The sequence below is a fragment of the Sciurus vulgaris genome, assembly GCF_902686455.1.
Source record: "Sciurus vulgaris genome assembly, chromosome: 13".
Lineage (NCBI taxonomy): Eukaryota > Metazoa > Chordata > Mammalia > Rodentia > Sciuridae > Sciurus > Sciurus vulgaris.
In genome coordinates, this window is record NC_136474.1 from 92053819 (window position 1) to 92071863 (window position 18045).

The 18045-nt window shown below is 41.6% G+C and overlaps 1 protein-coding gene across 1 annotated transcript in view; it reads left to right on the forward strand.

Moving 5' to 3' along the window:
• Positions 1-18045, forward strand: part of DOK6 (docking protein 6) — a 495770-nt gene that overhangs the window by 400009 nt on the left and 77716 nt on the right. Inside the window, exon 7 of the mRNA XM_079109215.1 lies at positions 1582-1699. Coding sequence (XP_078965341.1) covers positions 1582-1699 — 118 coding nt within the window. The remainder of the gene's footprint in view (positions 1-1581; positions 1700-18045) is intronic.

Genomic DNA, 18045 nt, shown 5'->3' on the forward strand with positions numbered 1-18045 from the left:
GGAAACTGGCTTTCAAAGCGAAAGCCTTCTCTCCTAGTAACACTTTCATAAAACGAGCCTCGCCTCTGTCTCGGGGCAGCTGGGGGTGATGAACTTCAGTCCGTGTGAGCAGATGTGGTGTGCTCTTAACGCGGGAGCCTCTTGAGCAGATATTCTCCAACCATCAGGGCTGGGCCCAGCAAGAAATGCACATTAACCATGTCCCAAAGATTCCAAACTCTTGCCATATTAAAACCCAGAAATTCATCTTCTCCTTTGCCCCTCCCCACAACAGCGGGAGGAGGCTGTGGACAGTCTACCTATGCTTGTGAATAAGGAGGGAAGCTTGAAATACGCCAAATCCTGAAAAATGTAAAAACTAGGAATGCTGCTGTTTGGAGCCATCTTTTTTAAAGAACCAATAATGCCAGACTTCTAAGTGGACGGATGGGACTTTGTGACAAGAGATAGAAGAGAGAGTAGTTCTGGAAATGTTTTACCACTAGAGAAAGTAAAATCAAATTGGCACTTTCAAACTCTCATTACACCTTTCTTAAAATGTAAAAACGACTTGCCTTTATGTGGCTTTAAGGGTCTGTTATGTCACATCATGTGCTTTCCTGACAGCAATCTCCTATGAAGGGCCCCACTCAATGCTGGATAAGGAATGTGAAGTATTGACGGTGGGTGGGGCTGGGCATCATGAGAGTCCAAGGCTAGATTTGACAGAGATAATATTTAAAGCTCCAATTTTTACTGAGTCAGGAATAAAGTAAGGGAAAATGTGAAATTTTATTCATTAGAGAATTCACATTGTCAATCAAAAAGTCAGTGTTTGCTCAGATGTCAAAGAAAGATACACAAGGATCACCTCAATCCACTTCTCTGAGGTTTTTAAGACCTGGTGTGAATCAGTAAAAACAGATCTTTTCAAAAACTTCAATGTAAACTACTGCTTTGTTTGTACTTAGCATATGCCTGAGCAAGTGATGTGATATGGTATGAGTCCCTTCTGCTATCCTCAAAATGTAGGTTTCAAATAAGAAAACATGCCAACCTTTTATTACAGTTTCTCAGAGAAAACACTTGATTAATATGGACAAGTTCCATGATAAGAGCAAGAAAAGCAGTCATTGTACAAGGGAGGAGGTATCAGGAAGGCGCTGGGATGCGTAAAAATGACTCCTGGGTGTCTCGTTCTGGGTGTCTGGTTCTGAGGGACTTGCAGCTTCCCATTTTGAGGGGTCTTTGCCATTCTGTAAGTTGTCGAAAGCTGATAGTAATGCATGCAGCTGAATGCAGTTGATTATCTCCCTGGAGATCTGCGGACATTCCTGGTTGGCTCTCAGCCTTTGAGACTTTCCTTGGAATCAGTTGACCACCCTAGCACTCTCTTCCCAGCTAGGTTCAACTGTGTACAAGTGTTAACTTAAGAACTTGGGAATAATGACATTGCTTTTTAAAAAGTTACCCTTAAATAGGCAGTTATCCTGGGACCTAGGACAGATGCTACTACATGTCACTCAAATTCAATCCTCAACAGAACAGATTCCAGTTTAATATCTTCAATAAACGCTACGAAACCTTCTCTTTCTCTCTCAGCTTCAGACGAGCTTGACTGAACCCATGACGTTATCCAAATCCATCTCCCTCCCTCGGAGTGCGTACTGGCACCACATCACGCGTCAGAACAGCGTTGGAGAGATCTACAGTTTGCAAGGCAAGTACCTTTAAACCAGTGGGGCAGCCCTGATGGACGGCCGGCCCTCAGCTTCCCCAGGTGGACCCGCCGTCTTGCAAATTGCTCTGCATTTGCTGCGCTCCTTTTCCTCCTTTGCCATTTACTGGCTGTCACCGGCCACAGTGGGAACTCTGAGAGACACGGTTGCCTTTTAAAAGGTGTAATTGCATACACTTGTGGTAAAAATTATTCCAAAAATTACTGTGAGCGCTAAGGATCCAATTTGGCACAAGACCTTGAAGAAACACATTATCAGGAGCTAAAAGCTAATGCTGAGATCTGTTTCATGCTGTGTTTTACAAAGAAATTCTATTTTAGCATCTTTTCCCCTTAACAGGATTAAGTATCAGTTCAGGACTGACTTCGGGTTCCATAATAACAGGCTGCCCAAACCTCCCCACAGAAGTTTTAAGGTACAGAGAAAGCCTCAACATGCAAACCCTTCCCGGAGGGTGCGGGCAGAAGGGGCCAAGTGTAAATATGCTGCTTCTCTATTTCCCCTGATGACTAATTAACAATATGGGAATGACTTGTGAGGTGTCAAGTTAACAGACAGCAGATATTTGATCAAAAGCAGCAGAAACCTCTGCTCAAGAGTTGCTTCCTATGCTTCTCTTTTGTTTTAAAATGAATAATATTTTCCTTCAAATCATTGGGCTACAACAGTTGACTAAGAGCTAACCCACACTGGAGGAGGACTTTTCTTTCAGCCTAAGAAAAATAAGGCTGAAATGCACGTTCACTCATCTGGCCAACAGTTACTGTGCACCAGAGGCGTGAACGGAACAGGGAGACACTCAGTACCTGGTGAAGAACCGAGTAGTCATGACCTTGAGCCTGGTTAGGCATTCCAGACGTCTGTTGCTGTCAACAACAACAGCAACAAACGTCTTTGTTTATATGAGCAACACTACATGTTGATCATAAGCAAATTAACATAACACAAATATTTTTAGAGTAATGTTCACTTGCCGGAATTTGAAGCCTAGACTAACAGAATTTGATCAGTTAGAACTAGTGGTTAAAGATTTATTCCACAAAGAAAGGCTGTTGGAATGATTTTAGCCACTTATTGAAGGTATTTGCATTTTATATTTTAAATGGCCATTTACATTTGTAGTTTAAATGGCCTTCTATGGCCAATTCGACTACCTATATTTCAGACATAGTTGTTATCTTTTTGTGTTATCTAGTTTTATGAGAAGAAATTTCATAGGGTTAAAAACTAGAAGGTTGGAAAAATCAAAAAGAACTAGTTTGGCAATTTCAAGAATCAGAAAGTGGAGACAAGCTTCTCAAATCCTGGCTTCCTTCGACAGAGGCCAGAATTCCACACTGAAACTCTTAAGTTATGATCTTGTCAAATTAATCTTTCTCTTTTCTGTGATTAGAATGAGAATATTCACTTAAAATGGAGTTATTTGTCTTTAGACATAAACACACATTGACATTCACTCAGAGAAAATAAACTATGGAATATTTGAATGAGGAAATTAAAAACATCACATTTCTAAGCAAAAAAAAAAAAGAGGTTGATAGAAATAGTTATGAATAAGTTTGAAATCAATGAAATAATAACCAGTTTTTGTCAATGGTTTGGTATATATTTCCAGAAAATAGAAGATGGTTGTTTTCATAGTGACATAATTAAAAATTTTCTCCAAAGAGAGTGTTGACATTTAGACTGAAATTCAACTTCAAAGATCATTTCACATCCATCCAAGAACGATACTGGAGTGTATTGAAATAGCTTAGAATTTTGCCAGAGATCCTTTGAAGGGTGATCTTAATTTACCTATTGGACTCGATAACAGTAACTGACTGGAATTCTCTATGATGCGTCTAATATTAATTTCTAGTAAAGCTAGGGCTTTTTAAAGAAATGCCTCATCAATTGCAATGAACAGTTTATTTACATGGTCTCAGGAACACACTTTTCTCTGGTTGGTTGGTGGTTTTGTGTAACAGAAAATGTACATTGCCTGAAGTGATTGCTGTATGTCAAATATATAGAAAAGGTAGGCAGTGTAAATTGCATCCCACTGCACGGCTGCTTGGCTCTTTGCATTACATTCTTCTTTGAGCACTACATCTTACCATTGTGTATACCCCTCGTCTTACTGTTACCCAGAAAGATAGATGCAAAGATATCCAGGTAGGAGGGAGGGAGGGAGGGAGGGAGGGAGCAGGTGGATGGACAGGTTGCAGATAATAAACAGATGGAGACACAAGCTCGCTAGTGATCCTTTGACAACAGTGGCATTTCGTTGTCCTTTTGTGGCAGACAAAAGCCTCAGTAGTATCTTTACTGGGGCTAGGCCCTAATGGAATCAGGGTAGAATGAAACTACCGAAGCAAAGAGAAAGAGAGACAGAAACAGTGAAACTCAGCACTCTTCCATGCAGGTTGGTATTTTTTCCCCACAAAACTTCATTTACAAGCGTGGTTACCTTGTCTCCCTTCTGAGTTGTGCTCCTTGAAGCGACCTCACTTCTTTACACCTAGAGAACACAGGGGGCTCACTATCCCTGTGCACTGTCCGGGTCGGGGTGCACATCTGGCCATGTGGGTGCTATGTCATCGAGGAAGCTGCTGGTGACGTGGAAGGACGCAGGTGCATCTGCAGAACTGTCTCCACAGAGCGTCACTCTCTCAACTGCAAGCCTGAGGTCAAGGTGAATTAAAAGAGTTCATACTAATGAGTGGAATGAATTCCTAAGGAATGCTTTTATTTGGAAGGTAAAGGAGAAATATTTTACATCTTTATTTAATAGATTGAGATTTAAGAGTAAGTGGCACATGCACCAGAGCTGAGAAAATTCCTGGTGTGCAAACAGATGCAGTCTGTGTCAGCACTTAGCTGGAACCTCCGTTGTCTGTCACTCTCAGTGCTTCAACTCAACTCGGTTTTGCCGTACTCATTCCTGTCCTGCATTGCTAGACACTCCTTTAAAGACAGGAATATCAATACTGAGCTGCTGCTCCACCTGAATGACTGGAGAATTAGTGCCACAGAAGGGGCCTGATTGCTTCCCCCACACACTCCCAGAAGGCCGCTCTGGAAGAGTCAGTCACTATGGTCTCCCTGCTGTATCACCTGTAATCAACGGAGTGAGGAGAGGAATCCTTAGCTTCTAACTCATACCTGTTGCCTCAGAACTGGGTCACGGCTGTTGATGATCTCTACCGGTGTGCCTCGAGCAGGTTGATTTATGCCCCCTCTTCTTGCAGGGTGATAAACACCTTCCTCTCCTCTCTTTTTACCAGTTAGTAGAGAATTGCTTTGTATTATAAGGTACTTTGCTATTTATATTCACTAACTTCCCGTGCACCTATGAAAAATGTGTGCATCACACACCTACAAAGGATGTTATCTGTAGACCTAAGAAAACCATGACTGTTTAAGGAGAAGGGAAAACAAAACATGATTTCAAACTCTTGACTCAAAAGTGAACGTTCAAAACCCACTACTTGTTGAACCCTCCTACGGCTGCGACTTTAGATCTGAAGCTTGGGGAGCATGCTGGGAGCCTGAGGGAAAGAGAGAGAAGGAAAGAAACAAAAGCAACCCCTTTAGATGATGGGGCTTTTCTTACTTCCAGCTCTCACCAGGACTTGGAATGGCCATCCAGCCCGTGGAGATGAGAAGCAACACAGTGGCATCTCTTAAGTCAGGGTTTGTAAAGCAACAAAAGCATCTGCTGAAAGCAACAAAGCACACTAGTGAAACCATTGGTGGCACCAGGGACATTTCAGGCACCAGTGACTCAGAAACTTGAGGATGCTTGAAGGTGATGCGGTCAACACCAGCCCTCCCTGAGGCTGGACCTGGGGACCTGGGACCAGTCCCAAGTCTGGGCAGCTCATGCTCCCCTTGGCCTGCGAGGTCTTGGCTAGTGTGTCTGCTTCTTGAGTCAGGATCAAGACCCTCACTCTTGCCAGTCTTTGGGTGGACAGAGGAACGGGGGTGAGATGCAGAAGAGCTGTCCCTTTAACCTGGTAGCTCCATCCATGTCCCCCTCTGGCTACTCTCCCCTGGATTGGTTCTTCAATACGCCACAGTGATGAGTCGAGGAGACTGGGGGCTGAAAATGGTCCCCAAGGAGAGGCTCTTTGGGACTGTGAGCCACCCTCCAGCTTCCCTGATGTGTGTAATGTCCTGATGCAAAATTAAATGGGAGTTCCTTTGCTCCGTTTCTGAACGACCTTACTCTGTGAGTAAAGATGGCCGGGGGTGCACCTCCTGAAAGGGGAAGCCTCCCCTCTGTTTTCATTAGCCCCCACTAGCATCCAAATGCCAGCTCTGACTTGTGCACGTCCCTCTGCCCCTGCACGTCTGTAATCATACTGCAGGCCTCTGGCGTCAGCACGAAGCTCACCTGATTACACGGAGGGCGTTCCATGCTCACGGAAGGGCATCTGTGGCTCCGATTCCTCAGAGGGACAGATGAAAACAGGCAAATTAGAAATAGAGATAACCTTCAGAAAATGCTAGAGAGTTCTTCCATAGATTAGCAAGGTACATCCACGAATTCATTTGTTCTTTGCTTTGCTGTGACCCTCTGTCCTTCTTACTGCCCATTCAATTTCAAAGCCTCATAGTACATAAATTGCTTCCATTGACATTTTCTCTTTAAATTCTTATTATGGGATGTTTTCCCAGATTACAAAGTTAATAACCCCCCCCCCCCTTTAAGTTAAAAATACAGAAATTTCAATGAAAGTGAACCAGGGGGCTGTGTGGTTCACAGGCCAGCCTCCCGGTACTTGGGGTGCATGTTCTTAGGTGCATTGGTCCTGGCCCTCGGCAGCACCTCAGAGGCCACACGTCTTCCACGAGCACAAACTGCTCCTGGCGATTTGGCAACAGCCTTTAGAAATATGAGTCTTTTTCCAGAAGCAACATTTTCTGTCTATTAAACCATATTTATGGACATTTGCTGCATATCTTTACCTTAAGAGATGTAAGCCAAAAGCAAAAAATGCCTCCCTGGATATCGCTTTTCAGAGATAAGTGAATCAATTGCTCCCCAAAGCGGACATCATAAAAATGCACGAGACACCCCCACGACACCACGTCCTTATCTCCTGCGGTTATAATTAATCACTCCTTCTCCTTGCTCCCACAGACATTTATACATAAATTTATTTTATCCACATGTTTGCTTAAAAACCTGCTTCTTCCGCTGGATTTTGATGCAGTAACTTTGGGAATGATTTTTTTGCCGTCACACCTCAGCCAAATGGGGGGCAGGGGCACAGTGTTTGTGATGAGACACAGAAGCTAGAGTCCTGAAATTTGGAGTCAAATAAACCCCGGGTGTGAATATTACCTTTACAGCAGCTAAGCTGTTTGTGGGCAATATAGCCAGCCTTCCTAAGTTTCTGCTTTCCCCCCCTCCCCGGGGAGAGGGGCAAGGGCATGCCTGTTGAACACCATCTTCTCCACCAGCAGGCAACCAACCCCAGGCCCACTCCCAGCTGCCCTGACTAGAGACCTCGGGTTGCCGAGAGCAGTTTCTAAACAAGCCATCTGCAGGTACTGGGGTCCCTGAATGGTCCTTTCTTGGGTTCAGCACTCAGTTTATGGTTCATCAATTTCTATGTAAAACATCTATAAAGTCGTCAAAACTTTTCATGGTAAAATTAAGCATTGTTCTTAAATACACAAAAAAAAGTCCACTTTTTTTTAAAGGGAGAAGCAAACTTTAGCATGATCATTGTTATTATTTGAGCATGTCTACATTAATGTTACAGCTTCTTTTGGAGTGTGTTAAAGAAAGTGAAATATGTAAAAAGAGAAATCACAATTCACGTCCTTATCTACCGCTTCCTTCCTGGTCCTCAGCACTGAATCCATCCTTCTAAAGGCAAAGAGACACTGAGAGTCAGGAAGCCAGAGACCTCAGCCCAGTTCAATAATCTCACCCAGTTTTGTTCAACTGCACATAATTTCTCCAAACAGTAGAGGAACAGAGATGAGTAGACACTGACCTGGTTTCCAACAGAAGTTTTGTGGTCTAGATAACAACTGGAAAGCATAATGTGTTTGGAAATTCTTTATGGAATGGGGGGATCTACCAGGAATGAGGCCTTATGCTAGATGTCACAAACTCATAGGAGCCGCACCCGCTCCTAAGAGGAAACTCCTAGAAGGTTGGAGGGTTTTCTGTAGATGGGAGAACACTGGTGTCATTGTAAACTCAGCTCACCTGGTTGATCACCTCACACTGGGTCATGGGATTTCTTCTTCACAACTTTGACAATTGCCTCTATTTTACAAATAAGGAGACTGAAGGACAAAACTGCAGAATGACTTGCCTAAGGACAAAGATTAGGATCATCAACCCAAACAACGTTGGTTTCTAGTTCCTTGGCTTACCTAACTATTCCCCGGGTGACGGAGTTTAAGGGCCCGGGTGGAATAAAACATTATAGTCTCCGTCCTTCTGTCCCGGTACATTCTCACTGAACCATAATCAAGGTTTACAAGAATTATTTCCCTGAAACACAGTCAACAGCAAGTCTCAAATGTGCTTTAAATGAGAGAACCCAGATGGAAGGCATCTAAGCAATTCACGGAAAATCCTCGTGTTTAAAGATGAGTTCTGTACGGTCAGGCACTGCTTTTTACAAATTCCACGTAACAGCTTTAGTCTTCTTGTGGAACAATTTAAAGCACATTGTATATGTAAATTAGCTGGTTTAACTCTTGAGGGTTACCATTACTTTTCATTATTACTTTTCAAGCTTTTAACTAAGCTTTCCAGCAAGTTCAAATGGGCTCCTCCCTCGTTCCAATTTCTTTAAAAGTGAGTTATTTTGGAGATTTCAAAATTGCTTTCCCAGTCTCAAATCTTTTTTATTCCATAAGCTTTCTTTGTGGAACATTGTTTTTCTTTTCTTCAGGCATTATTGTTGTGTCCCCTATGTCTTCAAAAACAGAAGGGCAAATGCACTCTTAATCAAGTGTTATTTCCTTTTAAAAAGCGATTTTTTGTATCTTCCATAGAAAAGTGATTTTCTAAATTCAGGCAGTAAGAGTCCTAAAAATATGATAAAATTCTAATAGATAAATACACAAAATTTAACTGAAATCAATAATCAAATTGATAAGTTGCAAAATGAATATTACCTAATTGAAAAGTTCAGGACATAAAGAAATATATAACTAAAGTAAAAATAGAAAAAACAAGTAGAAATATATAACTAAAGTAAAAATCACCACTAATTCTACCATATGTTGTTAACCTTTAAGAATATGAATATAGATAAATAGATTAAATTGTATGTTGAAAAAAATTCATATATTTACATATACAGTTATGAGCACACATTATACACATTTATTTGTCATGTTTTGAAGTTGAACATCTAATTATGTGGCAGATCAGGACCTCATGGTGTTAGATGGCTAAATGCCTTGGATTTAACTATCACTCTAAGATTCATCATGAGGTTTGTTATCCCCCACTTTTTATTGTTATAAATAACGCTGTAACAAACATCCATATATAATCTTTAAAGACACTCGTATTTGTAGAAGTGGAATTGATTATTTTTCAAAACTTATTGGCCTGTGTAGATCTTGAGGATATATTCCACTTGTGCAGCACAAAACCAGTGTGTTCTCCATCCCTATTTTGCGAGAAGTGCAGACTTGTAAATAATTATACAAGATTTGCTGATTCGTTCATTCATTCAATGACCATGCATTGGGTTACTTTATGGACTGTTTCTAGGTAATTAAGGATGCAGAGATGAAAAAGAGATACAAGACATTTATTCACATAGAAGTAAATACTGTAAGAAACATGTAAGGAAAATAATAAACAATTTTAGACTCTGAAGAATAATGTTAAGAAGAAAATGTGTCAGAATGATGACAAAGAATGGGCCGGATGTTTACATATCCTTTAAGAAGAGGTATTTGAGTTCAGGTTCAAATGGCAAAAGAGTCAGCTTGCAAAGTGTTATGGAGGAAATTGCAGACAGAGGACACCTCAGGCAGAAGAGAGCCTTGGAGAGTAAGGGGAGGCAGGCGTGGCTGGAAGGTGGAGGGCGGGGCTGCTGCCTCTGAAGAGGGACTGTGAGCTTGCCTAGACAGCGGGGACCCTGTAGGCCATGGGAAAGAGGCACAATTTTATTCTGGTGTCCTGGAAATCCATCCAAAAATTGTAGGCTCTGTGGTGAAATCCTCATTTTTTTTAAGATCATGCTTGGGGCCTGGTGGGCACTGTATTGTTGAGGGGAAATATATAAAGTAAAGGACATTTGGAAAGTTATGGCAGTAGCTGAAGGCATAGATAATGGGGCATTGGCTTTACAAAGAAGTTATAGAAATGAGGATAGAAGTTTAGGAAGAGCATGGAGTCCAGTTTAAGCCTGCATAGGTGAAAGTTGAGAAGGCAGAGGAGTAAGACTCTACCTCCACCTATTCAGAAGGAGATGGCTGGACTTCACTTTTCATGGACTGGAACCTCAGGGTCCAGTGCTGAGCATCTGGCTTTTGCCAGGACTCCCACAAATAGCAAGCACCTAAAAGCAGGCCACCGGGCACCTGAATCTGTTTGTCCCCGAGTCCCACAGGACTGCACACGTGCTTGCACCTTTAATGAAAGGAGAACAGCCTGGGGCCCTTCTTCCTCCAGTGCTCAGTGGAATGATCTTTAGCAAGAGAAATTTCTGTGCAGTAGGATAAATGAGAGATTCAGAGGAAGCCATAGGAGGTAAAGAACAGATGGATAAAATTAAGGTGGCAAGAGTATTAATAAATAGTTCTTATAACTTAAATTGTTAAAGAGTAAATATATATTTTCAGGATAGTGATTCAAGCTGTCAGGACTTATTCTTTTCTTTTTTTTTTTTTTTTTTTTTTTTTTTTTTTATTGTAAACAAATGGGATACATGTTGCTTCTCTGTTTGGACATGGCGTAAAGGCATACCATTTGTGTAATCATAAATTTACATAGAGCAATGTTCTTTGATTCATTCTGTTATTTTTTTCACTTCCCCCCACCCCTCCCACCCCTCTTTACCCTCTATACAGTAGTTCCTTCCTCCATACTTGCCCCCCTCCCTAACCCTAACTCTAACCCTTCCCTCCCCCCCATTATGTGTCAACCTCCACTTATTAGCGATATCATTCGTCCTTTGGCTTTTTGAGATTGGCTTATCTCACTTAGCATGATATTCTCCAATTTCATCCATTTGCCTGCAAATGTCATAATTTTATCATTCTTTATGGCTGAGTAATATTCCATAGTATATATATACCACAGTTTCTTTATCCACTCATCAATTGAAGGGCATCTAGGTTGGTTCCACAGTCTGGCTATTGTGAATTGAGCAGCTATGAACATTGATGTGGCTGTATTTCTGTAGTATGCAGATTTTAAGTCCTTTGGGTATAGGCCAAGGAGTGGGATAGCTGGGTCAAATGGTGGTTCCATTCCAAGTTTTCTAAGGAATCTCCACACTGCTTTCCATAGCGGCTGCACTAATTTGCAGCCCCACCAGCAGTGTATGAGTGTACCTTTCTCCCCACATCCTCGCCAACACCTGTTGTTGCTCGTATTCTTGATAATCGCCATTCTAATTGGGGTGAGATGGAACCTTAGGGTGGTTTTGATTTGCATTTCTCTTATTACTAGAGATGTTGAACATTTTTCCATATGTTTGTTGATTGCTTGTAGATCTTCTTCTGTGAAGTGTCTATTCATTTCCTTAGCCCATTTGTTGACTGGACTGTTTGAATTCTTGGAGTAGAGTTTTTTGAGTTCTTTATAGATTCTGGAGATTAGTGCTCTATCTGAAGTATGATTGGCAAAGATATTCTCCCACTCTGTAGGCTCTTTCTTCGCATTGCTGATAGTTTCCTTTGCTGAGAGAAAGCTTTTTAGTTTGAATCTATCCCAGTGGTTGATTCTAGCTTTTATTTCTTGTGCTATGGGAGTCCTGTTAAGGAAGTCTGGTCCTAGACCAACAAGATGAAGATTTGGACCTACTTTTTCTTCTATAATCTGCAGGGTCTCTGGTCTGATTCCGAGGTCCTTAATCCATTTTGAGTTTAGTTTCGTGCATGGTGAGAGATATGGGTTTAGTTTCATTCTGTTGCATATGGATTTCCAATTCTCCCAGCACCATTTGTTGAAGAGGCTATCTTTTCTCCATTGCATATTTTTGGCCCCTTTGTCTAGGATGAGAAAATTGTATTTATTTGGGTTTGTGTCCGTGTCCTCTATTCTGTACCATTGATCTACCTTTCTATTTTGGTACCAATACCATGCCGTTTTTGTTACTATTGCTTTGTAGTAGAGTTGAAGATCTGGTATTGCAATACCCCCTGTTTCACTCTTCCTGCTAAGGATTGCTTTAGCTATTCTGGGTTTCTTATTCTTCCAGATGAATTTCATAATTGCCTGCTCTATTTCTGTAAGGTACATCATTGGGATTTTAATTGGAATTGCATTGAATTTGTATAGCACTTTAGGTAGTATGGCCATTTTGACAATATTAATTCTTCCTATCCAAGAACATGGAAGATCTTTCCATCTTCTAAGGTGTTCTTTAATTTCTTTCTTTAGTGTTGTATAGTTCTCATTGTAGAGGTCTTTCACCTCTTTTGTGAGATTGATTCCCAAGTATTTTATTTTTTTCGAGGCTATTGTGAATGGGGTAGTTTTCCTAATTTCTCTTTCTGAAGATTCATCACTTATGTATAAAAATGCGTTGGATTTATGGGCATTGATCTTGTAACCTGCTACTTTACTGAAATCACTTATGAGTTCTAAGAGTTTTCTGGTGGAATTTCCAGGTTCCTCTAAATATATAATCATGTCATCAGCGAACAGGGATAGTTTGAGTTCTTCTTTTCCAATTCGTATCCCTTTAATTTCTTTGGTTTGTCTAATTGCTCTGGCCAGAGTCTCAAGAACGATGTTGAATAGAAGTGGTGAAAGAGGGCATCCCTGCCTTGTTCCAGTTTTTAGGGGGAATGCTTTCAGTTTTTCACCATTTAGAATGATATTAGCCATGGGCTTAGCATAAATGGCCTTTACAATATTAAGGAATGTTCCCACTATCCCTATTTTTTCTAGTGTTTTGAGCATGAAGGGGTGCTGTATTTTATCAAATGCTTTTTCTGCATCTATTGAAATAATCATGTGATTCTTGACTTTAAGTCTATTAATATGGTGAATTACGTTTATTGATTTCCTGATGTTGAACCAACCTTGCATCCCTGGGATGAAACCCACTTGATCATGGTGCACTATCTTTTTAATATGTTTTTGTATGCGATTTGCTAAAATTTTGTTGAGAATTTTTGCGTCGATGTTCATTAAGGATATTGGTCTGAAATTTTCTTTCCTTGATGAGTCTCTGTCTGGTTTAGGTATCAGTGTGATATTGGCTTCATAGAATGAGTTTGGGAGGGTTCCCTCCTCTTCTATTTTATGGAATACTTTGAGCAGTATTGGAATGAGCTCTTCCTTAAAGGTTTTGTAGAACTCGGCTGAGAACCCATCTGGTCCCGGACTTTTCTTTGTTGGTAGGCTTTTGATGACTTCTTCTATTTCAGTACTTGAAATTGGTCTATTTAAATTGTTTATGTCCTCCTCATTCAGTTTAGGCAATTCATATGTCTCTAGAAACCTGTTGATGTCTTCGAAATTTTCTATTTTGTTGGAGTATAGATTTTCAAAATAGCTTCTAATTATGTTTTGTATTTCCATCCTGTCTGTAGTGATATTTCCTTGTTCATTCCGAATTTTAGTGATTTGGGTTTTCTCTCGTCTTCTCTTTGTTAGTGTGGCTAAAGGTTTATCAATTTTGTTTATTTTTTCAAAGAACCAACTATTTATTTTGTCAATTTTTTGTATTGTTTCTTTTGTTTCAATTTCATTGATTTCAGCTCTGAGTTTAACAATTTCCTGTCTTCTACTACTTTTGGTGCTGTTCTGTTCTTCTTTTTCTAAGGCTTTGAGCTGTAGTGTTAGGTTGTTTATTTGTTGAGTTTTACTTCTTTTATTAAATGCGCTCCATGAAATAAATTTCCCTCTAAGTACTGCTTTCATAGTGTCCCAGAGGTTTTGATATGATGTTTCTTTGTTCTCATTTACCTCTAAGAATTTTTTAATTTCCTTCCTAATATCTTCTGTTATCCATTCATCATATAATAGCATATTGTTTAATCTCCAGATGTTGGAATAGTTTCTGTGTTTTACTCTTTCATTTATTTCTAACTTCAATCCATTATGATCTGATAGAATACATGGTAGTGTCTCTATCTTCTTGTATTTGCTAACATTAGCTTTGTGGCATAATATATGGTCTATTTTAGAGAAGGATCCATGTGCTGCTGAGAAGAAAGTGTATTCACTCTTGGTTGGATGGAATATTCTATAAATGTCCGTTAAGTCTAAATTATTGATTGTGTTGTTGAGATCTATGGTTTCTTTGCTCAATTTTTGTCTGGAAGATCTGTCCAGTGGTGAGAGCGGCGTGTTAAAATCACCTAGTATTATTGTGTTGTGGTCTATTTGGTTTCTGAAATTGAGAAGGATTTGTTTGACATACATGGATGAGCCACTGTTTGGGGCATAGATGTTTATGATTGTTATATCTTGCTGATTTATGCTTCCCTTAAGCAGTATGAAATGACCTTCTTTATCCCTTCTGACTAACTTTGGCTTGAAGTCCACATTATCGGAAATGAGGATGGATACTCCAGCTTTTTTGCTGAGTCCATGTGCATGGTATGTTTTTCCCCATCCTTTCACCTTTAATCTATGGGTATCTTTTTCTATGAGGTGAGTCTCTTGCAGGCAACATATTGTTGGATCTTTCTTTTTAATCCAGTCTGCCAGTCTATGTCTTTTGATTGATGAATTCAGGCCATTAACGTTCAGGGTTATTATAGAGAAATGATTTGGTTTCCCGGTCATTTGGTTCATTTTTAAAATTTTGTTTATTTATTTGTTTGACACAACTTGTTTCCTCCTTTATTTGACAATTCCTTTAGGATAATTCCTCCCTTTGCTGATTTGCTTCTTTGTTTTTCATCTCTTCCTCATGGAATATTTTGTTGAGAATGTTCTGTAATGCTGGCTTTCTTTTTGTAAATTCTTTTAGCTTTTGTTTATCATGGAAGGATTTTATTTCATCGTCAAATTTGAACGTAAGTTTTGCTGGGTATAAGATTCTTGGTTGGCATCCATTTTCTTTCAGGGCTTGAAAAATGTTGTTCCAGGACCTTCTAGCTTTTAGGGTCTGGATTGAAAAATCTGCTGATATGCGTATTGGTTTCCCCCTGAATGTAATTTGGTTCTTTTCTCTCACAGCCTTTAAAATTCTGTCTTTATTTTGTATGTTAGGTATTTTCATTATAATGTGCCTTGGTGTGGGTCTGTTGTAATTTTGTGTATTTGGAGTCCTGTAAGCCTCTTGAACTTGATTTTCCATTTCATTCTTCAGATTTGGGAAATTTTCTGATATTATTTCATTGAATAGGTTGTTCATTCCTTTGGCTTGTTTCTCTAGGCCTTCCTCAATCCCAATAATTCTTAAATTTGGCCTTTTCATGATATCCCATAGTTCTTGTAGATTCTGTTCATGATTTCTTACCATCTTCTCTGTTTGTTCAGCTTTGTTTTCAAGGTTAAATATTTTGTCTTCAATGTCTGAGGTTCTGTCTTCCAGGTGTTCTATCCTATTGGATATGCTTTCTATGGAGTTCTTAATTTGGTTTATTGTTTCCTTCATGTCAAGGATTTCTGTTTGGTTTTTTTTCAATATCTCTAACTCTTTATTGAAATGATCTTTTGCTTCCTGTATTTGCTCTTTTAACTGTCGATTGGTGCGATCATTCAATGCTTGCATTTGCTCTTTCATCTCATCATTCAATGCTTGCATTTGCTCTTTCATCTCCTCGTTTGCTTCTCTGATCATTTTAATTATGTACATTCTGAACTCCTTTTCTGTCATTTCTTCTGCCATGCTGTCATTGGGTTTTATTGATGTAACATCTAGATTTGTTTGCAGCATTTTCTTTCCTTGTTTTCTCATGTTGTTCAGATATCAGTGGACCGCTGAGATATTGCAGATTTCCTCTGTTGATTTACAATGACCCTGAAGATTTCTATATATATCCCCTCTTAGCCTTCAGTAGGCTGAAGTCTTGGAGGAGGTTGATAATGCGGTGCTCCACAAGGAAGCTGCCTCTCTAGGAGTGGTGGCCTTCAGGTGGGGTATATTCCCTGCTAGTGGGCAGAGGTGCCTCCACTTGTTGACCAATGGTCATCCAAAGGGGACCTAGGCTGTGGGCTGAGGCAAGGCCTGTTTGGGCCTGAGCCTCTGGTTTTACCGTCCTTGTGGGAAACCTCACCCAGTAGGGAAGACTCACCCGGTGGGGAGGTCTCGCTGGTCAGTTTCCTCCTAGAGGTTCCCCTCAATTTACAGCTACTGCCTGGGCTGGGCTGCCTTCCTCTGCAAAGTTTCCAGGGGCCCGGCCCTACCTCCTGGGCCTGGGAGCCTCACCCTTCGCAGATGAATCTCCTTAGGCTGCCCCTCCTCAGAGAATTTGCCCATAGGCCTGGAACCTTCGCTCCGCCCTAAGCCTGTCTCTGTGCGGCTCTTCCACCCAGAAGCCTCCTAGATCCTGGGACCCTGTTCTGCACCTAATCGCCTGGCTGCGTGGCCCCTCCTCTGAGCAGCCACCTGTGGACCCGAACAATCGCTCTGAGTCCCAGAGACCCGCCACAGGCCTCTTCCTCCAGACAGCCGCCCAGTATGCCGGTGCGGTCACTAGGAGTCCAAGAAACTCACTTCGTGCCTCCTCCTCCCACCAACCACCCGTAGCCCGGGGCAATCAATCACTCCGAGTCGAAGTGACCCTGCCCGTTCCTCCTCCTTCTCCAGATAACCCCCCGGGTGATCAGGAGCAGTCCCTCTGAGTGGCTCTGAATCCACGTGACCCGCTGCACGGGTCCTCTGGGCAACCGCCCGGAGCTCTGGTGTGGTCCCTCAAGACCAAGCGTCCCACCACGCTTCTCCTCCAGGCAGCCCCCCTGTGTTCAGGAGCTGTCACTTTAAGACCAAACAACTCACCACTCGCCTTCTCCTCTGAGCAGCCGCCTGGAGCGCTAATGCAGTCACTGCGAGTCCAAAGGACCCGCCGCGCTCCTTCTCCTCCTTCTCCTACTCCTCCGGGCAGGCCCCGGGGTTCAGAAGTGGTCAGGGTCCAAACAGCTCGCCACGCAGCCCCTTCTCTGGCAACCGCCTGTAGTTCCCGTATAGTCACCCGAATCCAAGCGGCTGCTCCTCTTCCTCCTTGTCCTCAGGGCAGGCCCCGGTGTTCAGAAGCGTCGTTCTGATTCCAAACAGCTCGCCGCGCGGCTTCTCCTCTGGCAACCGCCTGCAGCTCTGGCGCAGTCTCTCCGAATCCAAGTGGCCACGCTCCTCTCCTCCTCCTCAGGGCAGGCCCCGGTGTCCTGAGTCCACACAGTTCTCCTCGCCACTCCTCCCCTGGGCAGCCGCCGGAGCCCCAGTGGCTGCTCCGAGTCCCAGCGCTGTGCCGACAGGCCTCCTCTACGGCGCTCCAGCGGGGGGAGGGGCGTCTCGCCGGCAGTTCTACTTCACAAAGTTTCCTGCGTTCCGGGACCCCCGTCCCATCCGGGATGCCCCCCCAGGGGGTGAGAGTCACCCGGCTGCTTTGAGTTGGTCCCAAGCGTCTCAATATCTCCTCTCTTGAATCCTGAGTTCTGGAGCAACACGTAATGCAGCCACCCTCTAGGCCGCCATCTTGAAAACCCCCAGGACTTATTCTTTTCTATTGACTTTTTTCACTGTCATTGAAAAACTTTCTTTGATCCATGTACTTCTTCTACCTAATGCCTAATACCCAGCTCCTCCCATAATCAAACTTCAAAGAGGAATTTGCCTGATATTTCCACAACACTGTTGGAATTAATACATTCAGTAAAGTTGCAGGATATAAAGCAAATATACACACAAAATCAGTTGCATTTCTGTACACTAAACTTGAACTATCTAAAACAAAAATCAGGAAAACAATCTCATTTATAAAAGCAGCAAAAAGAATAAATTACTTAAGAATAAATTTAACTAAAAGAAACTAATACAGTGAATACAAATCATTGATGAATGAAATTAGATACAAGTAAATAGAAAGACATCTTTTGTTCATGAATTAAGATTTAGTATTGTCCAAATGCCCATACTATACAAAGCAATTTATAGAGTCAATGCAATCCCATTTGAAATTTCAATGCCATTCCTTCCAGAAGGTAAGAAATTTCTAAAAT